The following is an 18,683-nucleotide window of genomic DNA, read 5'->3' as shown; positions in this document are numbered from 1 at the left end:
CACTGTATGCCCTCACACATAGGAAACACTCAATAAATGTTTAGGAAATAAATGAATGAAATTTCTTTCTTACAGACCACAGGAGTTTAGAAAGCTGTACTTATTTGCAAATATACGTATCAATTCCAAATTTTGTACAAAGCCAAGTAACATCTTGCAAGTTATAAAAGTTTCCTGGAAAGATATGTCAATTAAAAAAAAATCTTAAGAATACAGAAATGTAAGGTTGGGTCATTACAGTGATATTTAAGATCTATACGAGTAGCTTACTAAGATGGTACAAATTTGTTTACTCTCAAATCCAAGTTCTTTGGGCAACTTTAAGATTAACCATCCTTTAGGGGTGCCTGGGTGGCTCAGTCAGTTAAGCATTCGACTTCAGCTTAGGTCATGATCTCACAGTCCGTGAGTTCGAGCCCGGCATCGGGCTCTGTGCTGACAGCTCAGAGCCTGGGGCCTGCTTCAGATTCTGTGTCTCCCTCTCTCTCTGCCCCTCCCCTGCTCATGCTCTGTGTCCCTCTGTCTCAAAAATAAATTAAAAAAAAAACATTAAAAAAAATTTTAAAAAAATAGTAAAAAAAGATAAACCATCTAATAAAGACCTAAAATATAAACCATGACATTACATAATGTTTGATAATTTTTTCAAGAAATATACACACCATTGAAATTTATATAAAAATAAAGTGTTTTATGAGTGAATGCTACCATCATAAAAAGTGAGTCTTCTTATTCAAGAAATCAAATTACCTTCAATGGATCAAGTTCGTTCTCATAGGATTTGACAATTTCCTTTGATGATATTAACTGAGCTTCCTTACTAGTAATCTGGTCACGTATCTCACAAGCTTTTTCCTTGTTTTGCTTCAAATATTTTAGTTCTGTTTGACATTCTTTTACTTTCTGACCTTGTGTCTGACGTACCTGCCGCAGCGTTTCCAAGGCTTTAATGTACCTTTGAAGATATTAAATAAAAATCAAACTTCTTTCCAAGTAAATTACATAGGTTCCAACAATGGAATATTATATAGTTGCTAAGATTGCATTTACAAAGAGCTTTTAATACCTTAGAAAATGCTTATGATATAATAGCAAATGAAAACATTACATATAAACTGTCAAGCAGGTAAATAAAAATGCACAGAAAGAAAACAGAAAGAAAATATGCCCACTGGTTGCCACTGGATGAAAGGTAATAACTGATGACTTTACTTTTAAGACTTTTTCTCTTCTAAAAAAGAAATATCCAAATTGCAACCATGGCTCAATAACTTGACAGGTTATAAAGTCTCATTAAAGGCTACAAACCTTGTTGCTGAAAAAATCTCATCAAATTTTTGCTTCAGAGCCTTTCCTTCACTTAAAGGCCAATTAGAGTCTTCTTGGTGACAAAAAATGACATTATTTAGCACAGACTTGGAAACCCCAAGAGAACTTATCATCTCTCGGTCAATTTCTGCACACTTAGAGCTGAGACTGACCTTCTCACCATGCCTACAGAAAAATAAAATCAAGAATTTATGTAAAAAAACCTCCTGTTGTACCTATTCTAATTGCTTAATCAATCCTTTATGCTGTACTTGTTAAAAAAAAAAAAAAGTTCCCTCATGCATCCCCAGTTACAATAGCTTTCTTATGGTAAAAAGTTTAACTCTTAAAGATTCAGGAGTTCAATGATGAAAAAGTATGTAAAACAGGGAGGGACAGGAAAAGATGCCAGAACTAATTTTTTTTTACGTTTGGATTTTTAAATATAGTAATATAAAATATTTACAGACAATAAGTAGAGAAAAATAAACTATCTTCCAATCCCAGGACTTAAAAATAAGAAAACAGACTTTAACAAAAGTAAAATAAAACATGGTGATTCACAGAAGACAGGAAATTGTGCCTTAAACAAAAACATCTAAAGACTATAGTGTTTAGATACGGATTGTTCAGCAACACAATGTAAAAGGATAATAAAGGCAAACTTTAGTGATACCCATTTAAGCAAATTCCAATCAGTAGACCTCAACTTCTAAGGTCACACTGACAAAGCAATCCACTACAGAGAAGTATCTTAGGGTCTTTTAAAGAGTCCCCTACATCATTATACGTAGGGCCAGGAGCATCTCTGCCCTTGTATTTCAAGAGATCTCTCAGTATCTTTCATCAGGAGGACAAATTCAACATTTTCTTTATATTTTCTGTGCACTATCTGTTAATAGCTAGATTAGTAAAGTATCTGTCTTTACTGTCATTTATATATTCCAATACATATTTTGAAAACAGTACACTGAATACACCGAGAATGTTTTGTAGGGGGAGAGAATGGACACAGATAGACCAGGAGGTGATCACATTAGACCGGAGAAAAATTATGGTAGCCTGAACTAGAAAGGTCACCGTACAGAAGGAAAAGAAATGGACTCAACAGACATTTAAATCCTAGGTTAAAGCCAGAGGACCTGGTAATGAACTACATATAGAGAGCAAGGAGGTGTCAAGATATAGAGAGTGTATTCGTTTGTGTCACTGGATGGATGGGGTACCTACCCCATTTGCTACAATGAGGAGCACTGCAAGAGGATCACATTGTGGGAGATTTTTTAAGAGGCGTCAAGGGGACTCATGAGCTTGGTTTTGGACATGTTGAATCCGAGGTGTCTTTGAAAGGGCTGGTAGAAAATGAGAGAGACAGGTGGGTATATGGGTCTGAAAACAGAGGTCTGGAGACCTAAATCTGTCAGTCATCTATGAATAGAGAGTAATTTGAGTAATGGGTATGAATGAGATTATCTAGGAAGAGAATACAGAGCAAAAATAGGAGAGGATTTAGGGCTGAGCCCGTGGAACCAGCTACCTTTATTAGCTGGCTGGATGTAGCTGTGAGGGAGAGACAGAACAGTGTCATGTCATGCAAGTCCAGAAAAAGATCTTCAAGAAGTTATTGATAGCTACCATTTACTGAGTTACAGTATACAGAACAATGGCCCTTCAAAGATATTTATATTCTAATCCCTGTGAATGCATCAGGTTACATGGCAAAAGGGAATGAAGATTACAGATGAAGTTAAGGTTGCTTTATCATCTGGACCCTAAGTAAAAGAATTACCCTGGATTGTCTGGGTGGGGCCGACGCAATCACAAGTGTCTTTAAGTGGGAGAGGGAGCCAGAAGAGGATGTCAGAGTGATGTACTATGAGAACTCAGCCCACTATTGCTGACTTTAAAGATGGAGGGCCATGAGCCAAGTTTTGTGGGTGGATTGCAAAAGACCCAAAAAGGATGTAGAAACAGATTTTCCCTAGAGCCTCCAGAAAGGATTATAGCCCGGCCACCACCTTGATTTTAAGCCAGTGAGACCCAATTTGGATTCCTAAATTACAGAACTATAAGATAATAAATGTCTGTTGTTTTAAACCACTGAGTTTGTGGTTATGCAAAGAAAACTAATACATGAGCTCTCATTTTACATGCATTAGCTCAATCCTTCTTTCTAAGATATATATAATAAAAATGAATCCCTATTTTACAAATGAAAAAAAAAAACCACAGGATTGCAAAGAGATCTATTTAGTAAACCAATAGCATTATCCTAATTAACACAGAGGGTATTTCTGACCTCAGTTGGAGCTGTTTCAGTAAAGGAATGGGGCTAAAGGAGGATGGAGGAAAAACAGAAATAGAGACAGTGATTATCAACAACTCTTATGAGAAGCCTGACTGTGAAGGGGAAAATAGAGACAAACAGTAACTGGTGTGGAATGAAATCCACCTGAGTGTATTTAAATGCCAAGGAAACCAACCTGCTTGAGAAGCCAATAGCTAATATACTGCCTCTAGCACATAATAGGTGACAAATGTTATTAATTAAGAGAATTATTTAATTAGTTGACAAATAAACAAGTGAAAGGCGTAAGGTGATAGTTAAGTAATTTGTACAACAGGGATAAAGCCTTGAATCCAGGGCAGGCTAATTCCAAAATCCAAACCCATTAAAGGTGATAATGTGACTCTAATAAAGGTGACAGTTCAAAGGGTTACACTTTGTATGCTTCTCATTTCACACATTCCTACACACAATACTAGCATTTTCCATTCATTCAATCTATATTTGAGTGATTGTGTACCTTCAGTTGAACAAGTGTTCATAAATTACTCAAAGGAATGCAGCATTATCACAAAATCTTTGATGGGATCATTCTGTTTAACTGATAAAAGATCCAACAGTAACTGTTCATAGTGGATGAAGCTATGCATGCATAGGGTCAGGGAGTATTACAGGAACTCTATTTTCTGCTTAGTTTTGCGGAGAACCTGAAACTGCTCCAAAAAAATAAAGTCTTTAAAAAAATTATTATGCTGCTCTAAAATAAAGTAATGGGAAAAAAACCCACAGTCTTATAAACCTAAACAACAGAAAATTAATAGATATTCAAATATAAGGTAAACACCTACTTTGTTCTAGTAATGACTCCTTCCAGGGTTTTAAATTCTGTCTTTTTGCTTTTCTGAGTACACACCATAGATCTCTGCACAGCTATAAGTTCTCCATTGACATCACGAAACTGCAGACGAATCTGGGCTCTAACATCTGTTTCTTGAGCAACCTTTAAAGGTACACAGGGAAAGATTATGCACCTTAATAAGCATCAGAATGTTAGTTCCAAAAGAAAAGACATGAGCAATCTTATCAAAAATGACAAAAACTTAAACATCAAAATGAGTGTCATTTTTACATGCTATTCAAATATACAAGAGAAAAAAAATACTTTTTTTTAAAAAAATTTTTTGAGGGGGGGCAGTTCGAGTGTATGTGTGTAAGCAGGGGAGGGGCAAGAGAGAGAGACAGAGAGAGACAGAGAGAGAGAGACAGAGACAGAGAGAATCCCAAGTAGGCTCCATGCCCAGTAGAGAGCTGATGCAGGGCTTGATCCCATGACCAGTAGATCATGACCTGAGCTGAAATCAAGAGTTGGACGCTCAACCAAGTAAGCCACCCAGGCACCCCAAGAACACTCTTTAATTGATTTACTAAAACTGAGTATTTTCTACTTCTGTTATTCAGCATTAGGAGACCAGGTGTGTGAGTTTTTCAAATAAACTTTAGCTTCTTAAGTATTGCAAGTGTTTTCCAAAATAATTTTCAAAACATATACAAGCTTACAGAAAAGCAGAAATGAAGTGTACAAAACTTTTCTCCCCTGAACCACTTAAGACTAAGTTGTTGATTTGATGTCCCATCAGTATTTCCTACAAAACAGGGAGATACTGATGGCCCTTCTGAGGTCTCAAAAGAATGTTATCAAAAGGGAGAACTCAAAAGAGAGTTCCATAAGGCCTCCTTACTCTGGCATATCACAATTCAAATGTCACCCAGCAGTGTGTAACTTCTAGAATATCCATTCAGCTCACAGTCCCACTCTTCTACCCCCGTAGTTTATTCTCTGCTAGCCCTCAATAATTCCTGTCCTGGACATGTGTAGCTTAGTATCTGGCCAAAGATTCGATAGTCCCTTAAACAGATTTCTGGTGCCCATCTCTGCACAGCAACCCCTCTCCTGTATCTTATTCCATAATTTATAGTCACATCAGCAAACCCACACTTCTACGTTTGTTTCATCTAGCTGGTAATACTATTATTCTCTGCTGGGGTTTTAATTCTATATGCCAAAGTGTACAAAATTTCCCTAGGGAGAAAGCTAAAATGAATGTGTAGTCCCTCATACATTTCTCTTTTCTCAAAGATCACAGCCCTGTGCCATCTGTTGTCCAATGCCTGAAAATAGTTGCTTCAATTTTTTTGTTCCAGTTTTATAGTTGTTTATACTGGGAGCACAAATAAGATACTCCTCGACTGTAACCAAAACCACAAGTCATGAATCCTGCATTTTTTTTTTAAAATCATAGACTATCTTTTACTGGTCTTTTAATAACTTTTTGGCATAAACATAACTATGATATTAATTGGTCAAATCATTCAAAAAATTAAGCACCAACTTATTACGCACTTGTAGCTTACATGCATTGTTTTGGTTCAAAAAGAAAGACACTTTCTCCTTTGAAGTATGGAAGACAGGTTAAACAGAAAAGTAAAAAAGTGGTGTTAAACATCGTCTTAAGAGAAGTACATGATACTTTGAAAACACAAAGTAAGCATCTAATCTACCTAGGGTAGAATTCTGGGAAGGGCTTCTAAAGGAAGTGAATGTTTAAACTGAGAACTGACAGATGGGCCGGAGTTAGCCAGATGAAAAGATCTGAGTCACTGAATAGCTAAAGTAATTTCAGAAAGTATGGTGCAGAACAAAGGGGAAAGGGAGTGAAGACAGAAAGTGGTTCCAGTAATTAAGAGCCTTCTGAAACATGTTAAGGGCTTTGAACTTAAAGCAATGGAAAACCACTTCAGGGGTTTAATCCAGAGGAAAGGCATGCAGTAGATGTGCATTTTAAATGAATCCCTTTGCCTTTAAGGTAAACACACTGAACTAACAGAGGCAAGACAGGAGGCACAGAGTATTCCAGGAGAAACAGGAAGACAGCCTACACAAGAGCTTCAGCATTGGAGGTAGAGGTAAGGAGTGAGAAGTTGTTGGACTGGCTGCTCAGAAGTTGCATGATTCAAACAACATACAGAAATCCACTGCAAACTATACATTAATAACAATATAGCGGAAAGGAAAATTAAGAAAACAATTCTGTTTACAACTGCACCAAAAAGAGTAAAATACCAAGGAGTAAATTTAACCAAGGAAATGAAAGACCTATAATCTAAAAACCGTAAGACAATGATGAAAGAAATTCAAAATGACAAAATGGAAAGATATGCTATGCTCATGGATTGAAATGTTAAATGTTAAGATGTTCATACTATCCAAAGCAACCTAAAGATTCAATGCAATCCGTATCAAAATACCAATAGCATTTTTCAAAAAACTACAACAAATAATCCTAAAATGTGTATAGAACCACACACAGAAGACCCTGAATAGCCAAAACAATCTTGGAAAGAATAACAAAGCTGAAGGTATCATAATCCCAAATTTCAAGAAATACTGCAAAGCTATAACAATCAGACACACAGATCAACAGAATAGGGAGCCCAGAAATAAACCCACACTTATATGGTCAATTATTCTATAGCAAAGGAGGCAAGAATACACAATGGGGGAAAAGACAGTCTCATCGATAAACAGTATTAGGAAAACTGCACAGCTACTTGCAAAAGAATGAAACTAGACCACTTTCTTTTACCATACACAAAAATAAATTCAAAATGGATTAAAGACCTAAATGTGAGACCTAAAAGCATGAAATTCCTAAAAGAAAACAGTAATCTTGTGGATATCAGCTCTACCAACATATTTATGAATATGTCTCCTCAGGCAAGGGGGAAAAAAGCAAAGATAAACTAATGGTATTACCCCAAAATAAAAAGCTTTTGCACAGCCTAGTAAACCATCAAAAAAACCCAAAAAGGCAACCTACTGAACGGGAGTGATACTTCTAAATGATATATCTGATAAGAGGTTAGTATCCAAAATATATAAAGAACTCATACGTCTCAACACCAACCCCCCCCCCAAATAATCAGATTAAAAATAGGCAGAGGACCTGAATAGACTGATATTTGCCCGAAAACATACAGATGGCCAAAAGACACATGAAAAAAATGTTCTGTATCACTAATCATCAGGGAAACACAAATCAAAACCACCATGAGGTAGCACTTTACTCCAGTCTGAATAGCCAGTATCAAAAAGGTAAGAACGAGTAAGTACTGGTGAGGATGAGAAAAGCAAAACCCCATGCACTGTTGGGAGAAATGTAAACTGGTGCAACTATTGTGGAAAACAGTATGGAAGCTCCTAAAATATTAAAAATAGAAGGACTCTATGATCCAGTAATTCCACTATTGGGTATTTACCCTCCAAAAATGAAAACATAATATGAGAAGATAAAATGCACAGCTATGTTTATTGCAGCATTATTTAGAGTAGCCAAGAAACGAAAGCAACCAAAGTGCCCATCTAGACAAGAATGGATAAAGAAGTGGTATATACATACAATGGAGTATTACTCAGCCATAAAAAAAGAATGAAATCTTTTCATTTGAAACAACATGGATGGACCTAGAAGGTATTATGCTACATGAAGTAAGTCAGACACAAAAAGACAAACACCATATGATTTCACTTACATGTGGAATCTAAAAAAAAAAACCCAAAAAACAGAATCAAACTCATAAATACAGAGAACTGGTGGTTGCCAGAGGAGGGGTAGGTAAGAGAATGGGTAAAATCGATGAAGGGCATTAACAGGTACTAACTTCCAGTTATAAATAAGTCACAGAGATGAGAAGTACAGCATAGAGAATGAGGTCAATTATATTGTAGTAACATTTTAGTGTAGTGACAGCTGTTAACTACAATTATAGTGGAGACCACCGTGTAACATACAGAACTGCTGAATCACTAGGTGCATATAACACTGCTGAATATACGACTGTATGTCAACGATATTTAAACAGAAAAACTTAATAAAAGAAGAAAAAACTAGTAGCCTCTTAGGATTTGAACATCTCAGTGAAGAAAATGGCCAATGATATTTAGCTGTGAAAGCCCAGGGACTTGATGCTATCATTTCAGCCCAAGGCAAACAGTTGCTGAGGTCTTAATTCACTGCAAAATAATTATGCATCTATGTACTACAAAACGAGTTAATTTGTTTAGAACATGTCCTACCAGTAGGTCAAATACACATATACATTTTCCATGGCATCTACCCTTTTACAACTTAGCTACGAGAAAAGTATCAAATTAAGAAGAATTTAAGCAACAGGTATCTTGCAGCATTTCAATCACAATATTGTTGGTGAGCTTACTGAGAAGAGGTTCTTCAAAAAGAGGAATCTAGATTTAAGGCAGAAAAATACATACTAACTTTAGAACAATTTCTATCTAAAAGAATAAAACAAAAAATAATATAAGCCCTTCCCTTTCCAAACAATCTAGTTAGAAAACCATTTTTCCAACAGTGGGGCAGAAGAATGTATGTATTCATGCTGGCTGAAGTTGAGGGACATAGAAACTCAGCCTAAAACAGTACAACTGCTTAGGCTGAGAAGGGTGTCCACACGGGCACCTTGCCACAAGGTTTCAAGAGTCCAAGGGTGTCAGAGTTCAAACAGGATGCAAAGGACATCCATGAGTAGGGATGAGCCAGCTTAGGGGAAAGAGGGTATCCAAAATGGGGGAAGGCATAATGTGGGATTTCAGAGCCTGACAACTTTGAGGGAATTCAAAGAAGGAAAAAGTGTGCTGCGTAATTCAGATCGTAGATTACTGACTGCATACTTACAAGAGGCCAGCTGGTAAAGATTATCAGAGACTGAGAAGGCTGAGTAAGATGTCCATAGGTGGGGAATGGGGAAGTTGCCTCTTAATCTCTTCCTTCTATTTACCAAGCAATGGATTAATTCCTACTTTCCAACTTTACCCAGTGCTTGATTAAATTCAACTTTCCAACTTGCTCTGTGCTTACCAATGAGCTGCTGAACTAGACAGAAGAAACACAACTGGTCTCCTTACAAACTTTCACCCACAAACCTCAGGTGACCCAATGACACTGTCATGTAACCCTGTAACACTTCCCTAATCAACTTACCCTCTGAGCTCTTACACTTTTTCTAGCCTCAATCAACCCCTTCTCCCACCCTCAGCTAACAATTTCACTTGTTTTCCACTGAGAACATAGAAACAGTCAAAAGACCATTTATTTATTCTCTCACCACTAAACTGAAAAATTACATACTCTGTCCGTCATCCTTTTACCTTGGATGAACAGTGCATACACCTATTAACTCTGTCAGTGGGGCAATGGATCCTATCTCTACTTGCCTACTCAAGGATTTAACTCTGGAATTATCCCCTCTCTTGCATTAATTTTTTTCCTCTAACAGGGTCATTCTATCCATCTACAAATGCTCTATCCCATATATATGCTTTATTCCATATTTATCCCACATGGTTTAAATCCTATAGTGTTTGTGGGGTGCCTTGTGGCTCAGTTGGTTAAGCAACCGACTTTGGCTCAGGATATGATGTCCAGTTTGTGCTGACAGCTCAGAGCCTAGAGCTTGCTTTGGATTGTGTGTGTGTGTGTGTGTGTGTGTGTGTGTGTGTGCGCGCGCGCCCCTCCCCCTCTTGCTCGCGCGCTCTCTCTCTCTCTCTCTGAAATACACAAACATCAAAAAAAAATTAAAAAACTACAGTGTTTAAAATCACAAATATGGGCAGGCACCTGGGTGGCTCAGTTGGTTAAGCATCTTGACTTGATTTTGGCTCAGGTCAATAACTCATGGTTCCTGAGGTGGAGCTCATAGAGCAGAGCCTGCTTGGGATTCTCTCTCTCCTCTGCCTCTCCTCCGTTCATGTACACCTTTGTGTGCACACATACTCTCTCTCTCTCTCTCTCAAATAAATAAACTTAAAACACACACACACACACACACACAAATATGGAAGCATTATATGATGAAGAAACTGCTGTGGAAATAAGCATCTGGTTAGTTTACAAAATCAGCCAGAAGCAAAACAAAAGTGATGAGATGCAGAAAACAGAGAATTGAGGTTCTTAGGGTTCAAGTCAACTGAGGAGAAGCAAATGAGGTCAAAGAAAGAATGGGAAAGACTGAGGTAGCCAAAAATTTGAAAGAAGTAGAGGAGAAAGGGGGAAGGTATACAAATGGAGCAATATGGAAATCAAATTTCTAAGAAGAGAGTAACAATGGAAAACAGGTAAAAAAAAAAAAAAGACAGGAAGGAGCAACAGAAAAATTCAGGCATTTAAAATAAACAGTATTGGGTGCAGGGACAAATTAAAGCAAGGAAAAGAAAAAACCAAGAGAAGCTGAATATATAAGAGGATGGGAAAACTGGGGGGATGTGGGCAATCCAGGTGAGAGGAATAGTTCCAACCATAAGAGCAGGTGTGACCGACTCAAAAAAAAGAGCTGAATAAAACAGTGTGGGTGGGGGGTCAGAACTTGGAAATTAGAGCAGATGAAAAGTAGGTATTAAGTGAGGAAAGATGAACCATCAAGGCCAGAAGAACCAGAGGGAGGACACGAGTAGACAGCTGAGAAAAACAGCTCTTTCCACTTGGAAAAAGGAATGGATGATAGACTGAAATTGTCAGAGATGCCAGAGCATCAATCAACATGGAAACATCCAGAAGAACAACAAAAATAACAAAGCAAGAACAATAGCCATAAAACGCTCCTTGATCCTACAAACCTTTTCAGCTACTTCCTTCTTTCCACTCATAGCAAACTCACAGAACAATTCTGTTTCACTTTCTTGTTTTCTCACATCACTGAAACTGGTTTTGTCAAGACGACCAATGGCCTCCACATAGCTCAACCTTCTTCTTACTTGAGCTATCAACATATTTGACACCGTTTGACATCTTCTTTCTTGTTCACCCTTCATTCTCTTGTCTTCCAAGACCTCACTCTCCCAGTTTTCCCTCCTTTACCACTTGTTCTTTTAGTATCTTTTGGTGCCTCCTCTTCATCCCTATTTCTAAATGCCAGTGTGTTCTAGGTTAAGATCTTCCACCTCTTCTCAACATTTACTCCCTATGTGATCGCATCAGGCTTTAAAACTAACTATAGATAACTAACTGTATACATCAATGATTCTTAATTAGTCTTTCTCTAGCTCAAACCTCTCCCCTGGACATACTTCCATTTACCTACTGGACATTCTGGATATCTAAAAGACATTCCAAATCTACACGTTTAAACCAAAGCCCCCAAATTTCCTTTCCCAGAGTTTCCTCATTAAAATAAACAGTGACACTATTTTATCTACTTTTTCAAGTCAAAAAACTTGGGACTTATGTTTGATGCTTCTACTTCTCTCATACACCATTATCCAGATCATTAACTCATCTGTTGATACTACCTTTAAAATGCATCCCAAATCCAGGCATTCTCAGCATGTCTACCATTAATACCTTAATCAAACCACCAACATACCTCACCTGAATTACCACAAAAATCTCCTTTATTAGTCTCCACCCTTCTACCCTTACCACCTACTAGGTCTTCTCTCACTGCCAGACTGATTGCTTTAAAACACACACCATGCCCTTTTCATGCTTAATATTTTCCAGTAGATTCATATTTAAACGAGAACAGAAATCAAGGACCTGCAGAACCTAGGCCTTTCTATCTCTGTGACTTTTCTACCAGGCCTCTTGCCATTTTACTCCTCCTTGTGATTCCCTGAACACATCAAACATGCTCCTACTCCAGGAACTTTGCACTTAGTATTAACACTGACTGGAATGGTATTCTCTCAGACTGTGAATGACTCATTCCCTCCAGAATGAATATTTAAAAGGTAACTGGTTGCTGTGTGGAAAAGAGAGAACTTCAAGAATGAAGGCAGGAAAACAAGTTTGGAGACTACTAAAATAGTTCAAAGGAAAGAGGAAGGTGGCCTGTACCAGGGAAGGAAGAGTGAAGATGGAATAAAGGGACAAATGCTGGACATATTTTTAGTTCAATGAATGAGCCTGGGACAACCACTCTCATGATCATGGCATGTCCCCTGCCAGGTAAGTATCTGTGGACATATTTGAGAAGATTAAGAACTGTTTATGAACTGGCAACAGGGGAAGTTGAAGGAATCAATCAAAGGAGGACAACAGGTTTTGGCATGAGCAAATGTACAGATGATGATATGATTTATGAAACTGAGAGTATGGAGATACCACCAGGCTTGAGAATGTGAAAGGAACAGAACAGGGAACCATGAGTTCTGTTTTGAACATATTCATGAGATGACCATTAAATATCCAAACAATGTATCTGTATCTATCTATCTATCTATCTATCTATCTATCTATCTATCTATTCATCTACCTATCTATCTCTGGAGTATAGGAAAGAAGTTTGGGTTAGATATCTAAGTTAGAAATCACCCGCATATAACAAATAATTAAAGCCATGAGAATGAATGAGATCACCCAAGAAGAGTTAGGCAAAAAGAGACTCAGCAAAGGAGACTAAGATATGGCCAGTGAAAAAGGAGGTATGAGATTAGGGTGCCATAGAAGCCAAGAGAGCAATGTTTTTTAAAAAGGGAATTAAGAAGCTATATTAAATCTTTTGATAAGTGGCTTAAAAAATGACCACTTTATCTGGCAACATGAAGACTACTGGCAGCTTAGAGTAAGTAGTAATTTTAGTAAGGGAGAAAAAAGAAAATCTGAACAGAACAGGCTGAGGAGAAAATGGGAAGCAATGAACCGAAAACAATGAGTACATATACCTCTTCTAAATTTAACTATAAATGTAGAGGTAGTAGCCAGAAGGTGATCTGGAATAAAGGGAGAGGTTTTATTTGTTTGTAGACTGGAGCTACCAGAGTGTGCTGATATGACAGATTCTATGAAGGACAAACTGCTAATGCAGAAGATGAATAACTGAAAAGCAAAATGTTTGCGTTGACAAAAGGGATTGACTGGATCCAGAAGCCAAAGAGTTGGTTGACCTTAAGATAAAACAGTAAACAATTTACCCTTAATACCAAAAAAAAATAGTACGAATACAAATGAAGAGTAGTTTGAAAGATTTTAAGATTGGAAAATGAGGTACTTTCTATCTGATCCCTTTTTTCAATAAATTACATTTTTTCAACAAATTATAGGCCAAGATCATCAAGTAAGGAGAGTATACTGCAAGTTTATGAAATAGTCATTGCAGAGAGGGCTCAATGTACTGATTTTACTATCTCTAAGAGAAAAGTTTATAAATACTTTCATAATTAGTTACCTTTAGTCATACAGAAGTGGAAACAATTTAAATAACCATCAATAACCAAGTGAATACACTATAGAATATAAACTCAGTGGATTAGTAATTAGTTCTGGTAATTAAAACTAATGAAAAAAAAAGTGTGTATATATACAAACATATCTGCAGTGTGTCACTAAATATTTGATTTGGACGACAGCAAAATAAAATGCTACTGGTGTACTGAAATATTTATGTTTGAGTGTATTTATATATATACACAAAGATACATTTGTATAAAGAGAAAAAAACCTGGGAGAAATATACAAGGAACTGTTAAGGGAGGAGCTGGCAGATAACTGAGAGAGGCACATGAAACCACTACATACATAAAACAAGAAAAACCTATAGGCCAAAATACGTAGTATAGAAATTTCTATGTCCTTTACACACAGTAATGGTATAAACACTGTAATTCAAACAAAGATTCACACACAAAGATTTAAATTATGGCACATTTTAATGAAAAACTAACAGCAATCTAAATGTAAGAAAATTATGCAACTATTAAAAATGTTCATAATAGGAGACACGTTTTAAGTAGGAAATATTTCATACATATAAAAAATGTAAAGATTAAAAGAAGCACCCAAATGCCAAACACCTAGATTGTGATTTTAATGTTTTTAATGACATGGAACCTTATGATATTAAGTGAGGAAAAAAACATCAGAATACAAAATTAGAGTATGACTTAAGTCTGTACTTAAAGGAGAAGAAAATACATGAAAATGTCACTAGTGGTGTCACTGGATGCTTAGACTGTGTATAGACTTTTCTAACTCTTTATAGTTTTCCACTGCCAGGTTTTCTACAATAAAACTTATTGCTTTTATAATTATAAAAATTTATTTTATTTAATTTTTTAAAAAAATTTTTTTTTAATGTTTATTTATTTTTGAGACAGAGAGAGACAGAACATGAATGGGGGAGGGTCAGAGAGAGAGGGAGACACAGAATCTGAAACAGGCTCCAGGCTCTGAGCTGTCAGCACAGAGCCCGATGCAGGGCTTGAACTCACGGACTGCGAGATCGTGACCTGAGCCGAAGTCGGACGCTTAACCGACTGAGCCACCCAGGCGCCCCTAAAAATTTATTTTAAAGATGTGTAAGTTTATTAGCGTCATTACCTTGGGATCATGAACAAATGTATTTCCTTTGGTTCCAGGAGGAAAATCTCCAGTACAAATATATTTTAGACATTCAATGATGGTCTAAAGAAATAGAAAATTATATTATTTAGTTATAAGAGAACCAGAGAAGTTTATCATAAAATGTTAATTTATTATAAAAATACTATTTACCAGAGAACCAAAAAAGATATGCAGATAAAATGACATTATAATATCTATACAATACAGATACGATTCTGTGTTAAAGAATAAATAACTGCTTTAAGTTCATGGGAAAGCTACTAATTAAGAAGGTATACGAAAATAAAATAAAAAAATTATTTTTAAAAAGTCCTCAATTTCCAATTAAAACCCTTTAATTTAATAACAACAGCTAATGTAAAAGATGGTTACCATAGTTGATAATTTGCCAATATGCTGACGGTAGAAGTTAAATGTTCTTACAAAAAAAAAATGAGGTGACAGATTTGTTAATTAACTAGATAGCAGTGATCCTTTCACAATGTACGGTATATTAAGTCACCCTGACATACCCTTCAAATATCTTACGATTTCATGGATCAATTACACCTCAATAAAACCAAAACAACTTTTTTTAAGTTCAATTTTTTAAAAACGGCTAATAGTTACACAGGCCTTACTATGTGCCAGGTATTGTACTAACCACCTTTACATACATTAGTAATTTTCACATTAATCCTAGACTGTAGAAAACTCTTTTTATCTCCATTTTATAAATGAGAAAACTAAAGCACAAACCATTTGGGCCAACCTGGCCCAGTCACAGAGCTAGTAAATGGTGAAGCAAAATATCTGTATTCAGACAGCTTGTGCTCATAAACCTTAGGCTCCCTTACAAAAGTAGAGCCACAACAGTAGGGACACAACAGGCATTCTATAAATAGTAACATTTTCACATAAACGAAAGTAGACAAGAATATGGCATTCAATGTTCAACTCTAAACCTGACATCTTTCTGTATGCTTTTTAACTTAGTCTTCTCTGTTAGAATGCCCTGCTTTTTCTCAAGCCACCCTTACAGGCTGTACTTTTCCCCCATAATTGCATGTCACTCCAGGGTCCATCTCAAATTCTTAAATACTCTCTGGGCCTTAAAAAGTCAAAGTACATGCTCCAATTTTTTATTTTGACTAGGTAAGGGCATCCTAACAACATAGTTTTTCAACTAAACTAGGCCTCACGGTATTGGTTTCATTTTATCATTTCCCATTTATTATGCTTAGACTTCAGTCTATACTTAGAAACTCTTCTCAGAAAGCCCTATGTTTATCATATTTTATAACTTGTGTAGGAAATTCTATAATGGATCAACTGTCAGGAAGTGAATGGTATGTTTGGGGAGCAAGGGGAGTGTTAAAAAAAAAAATCAACGCAGACAAAAAGGCTTCATGTAAGAATGTAAGGTCGCTGAGCGCTCCCGGTCTTCTGGGACTCTCAAACCTTGTCCACCCGAGCCTGGATACCCTTACGAGACTGAGTCAGGTCCCCTCCTAAGGTCGCTGGGGCCAGAAGGCCACACCAGGCCACGCCCAGCGGCAGGAGCTCCACCCAGAGGCCCAAGCCTTTCCTCGGGCACCAAGAGCGGAGCCCCAGGGACGCCTGGCCTCTGGTCCTTATCGTTCTGAGCTCTCCAAACACCTTATCCTCCAGATTCTCAAGAAGTAGCGACCCGTAAACTGAAGGCTGCTACTGAGAACTTACCGTCTTCCCCGCCCCATTGGGTCCAACCAAAATTGTGAGGGGGCTGAAAAAAGTGATAATTTGTTTATCTTTGTCCTCTATTCCAAAACTCCGCACACCCAGAATGCTCATCTTTTCAATCCGGGACATGTCTGCAAATGTTTCTTTTCTCAACACCAATCGCCTAGAGCCCCGGCGCACCAGGATTTAGCGGTGCCGCGACAGCAGAGCGAGCGATGGGCCGTGAGGACTCGCGAGTCTCCCGGCCGGGAGGCTCCACGTAGGAGCGAAGGCTCCGACTGAACTCCTCCTCCCACACCGGCTTCCTTCCCCCCTGACAAGCGAGAGCGGAGGTGGGGGCCGGGCCGGGGCTAGGCGCGGTAGACACACACCACAGACCCAGAGACCCCCTACTACCGCGCACTCACAGATTCCCGCCGCGGCCGCCCCGCGGATCACGTGGGCCGTCACGACCAGCGTGCATTTACGCCGCAGGCCAGGGGCATGCCGGGAAGTCAGAGCCTCGCGGTGCGTGCGCAGCTCTGGTTTCCGGAAGTAGTTCCGGTCGAATGGTTGGCATACCCGGGTTTCTGCCCCGTGGGTGCGTAATGCCGAATTTTGATGGGTGCCGGGTAGCCTTGAGAAGCTGTAACCCTGAGGACGACGAACACTTGTGATAAACGGTGGTTATCAGAATGTGATCGCGGGACGCCTGGAATGGGAAGGAGTGCGGTGTCCTCTAATGTCGAAACCATTTTCCAATAATATTAACACGTTATTTGCCTTTTTCATGATCTTTCGCGCCTTAATATACGTGACGTGTGGTGACGCCATCGCAGTGATGGGTGATAGAATGTGTGATTGTATAGTATTATGTTTAAAAAAACCCCTCAATTTTAATTTCCAATTAGGTATTGATAGTTCTCACATGTAAAACCTCTTTGGGATCCTCAGTAATTTTTAAGAGTGTAGAGAGGTGTTAAAGACCAAAAGTTTGAGAACTGTTGTAGACCAAAAGCCGAATGATGTTACAAAACTACAAAACGGTATGCAAATATGATGTGAAAGAAATCCACTCCTGTAAGTACGGACAGAAAAATAAACACCTTTATAAGAGATTGAGTTATGCAAGATGCTGTACCATAGTGCCATTAGTTAACAATACGATATTGTATAACAACACTATAAAATTTGCTGAGAGGGTAGATCTTGTGATAAGTGTTCTTATCACACAAAAGTTAACAATAAGGAGGGTGGGAGGAAACTTTTGGAGGTAATGGATATACCATTAGCATTGGTTATGGTGATGGTTTCACTGGTGTATACTTATCTCCAAAGTCATCAAGTTGTATAGTATGTACAGCTTATTGTATGTTAAATTTTAATTTTTGTATGATAAAAAAAAGTTCAAAATAAGGGAAAGAAATTACTCAAAGATGAATGTTGCTTTTTGGAACCCAAGTTAATGGAGGGATATCCTATGCAAGGGCCTAGAGGAAAAATTACAGAAATTGCAAAACTATAATGGAAGACATTAACAGAACAAAAACTTTGGATTATTGAACTAGAAAAATGTAGGAAATGCCCTCCAATCACACAATCCCAAGACAATCATTACAGAACTTAATACATAAACTAAAAAATTCACATGAAAGGATGCAAGTGAGGAAATCCAGTAAGAAGTCTCTTGCTGTACTAAGAAACATGAAAGCCTTAGTTATCATAATACATATTTGAAGTTACTAATGGAACACAACAGATTGAAATTATACAGTAATGCTTTATGTAACTAAATGTAATTTTAAAGATGAATAAAGATTAGAGCCTATTTTTACAGTTTATTTAAGCAAAATTTACATACACTAAAATTCTTCCTTTTCCAGAGTACAGTTCTATGACTTTTGAAAAGAGTAAATAGTTGTGTAACCACCAAGACCATTTTTTTCCCCACTACCACCATTTGTATTGCTTGGATATTTGAATATCAGTAGGAAGAA

At 37.5% G+C, this 18,683-nt stretch overlaps 1 protein-coding gene across 4 annotated transcripts in view; it reads right to left on the bottom strand.

The window, feature by feature from the left end:
- Window positions 1-17,157, bottom strand: part of RAD50 (RAD50 double strand break repair protein) — an 89,318-nt gene extending 72,161 nt beyond the window's left edge. For all 4 annotated transcript variants that reach the window (XM_030317828.2, XM_030317834.2, XM_030317852.2 and 1 more), the window contains exons 1-5: window positions 16,708-17,157; window positions 14,983-15,066; window positions 4,444-4,595; window positions 1,309-1,494; window positions 751-955 (exon numbers count right to left, since the gene is read on the bottom strand). In XM_030317828.2, coding sequence (XP_030173688.1) covers window positions 751-955; window positions 1,309-1,494; window positions 4,444-4,595; window positions 14,983-15,066; window positions 16,708-16,836 — 756 coding nt within the window. In that variant the 5' untranslated portion in view covers window positions 16,837-17,157. The remainder of the gene's footprint in view (window positions 1-750; window positions 956-1,308; window positions 1,495-4,443; window positions 4,596-14,982; window positions 15,067-16,707) is intronic.
- Window positions 17,158-18,683: the final 1,526 nt, after the last annotated feature.

This window comes from Lynx canadensis, chromosome A1 (assembly GCF_007474595.2).
Source record: "Lynx canadensis isolate LIC74 chromosome A1, mLynCan4.pri.v2, whole genome shotgun sequence".
NCBI classification, from domain to species: domain Eukaryota; kingdom Metazoa; phylum Chordata; class Mammalia; order Carnivora; family Felidae; genus Lynx; species Lynx canadensis.
This window is presented reverse-complemented; position numbering and strand designations above follow the sequence as displayed.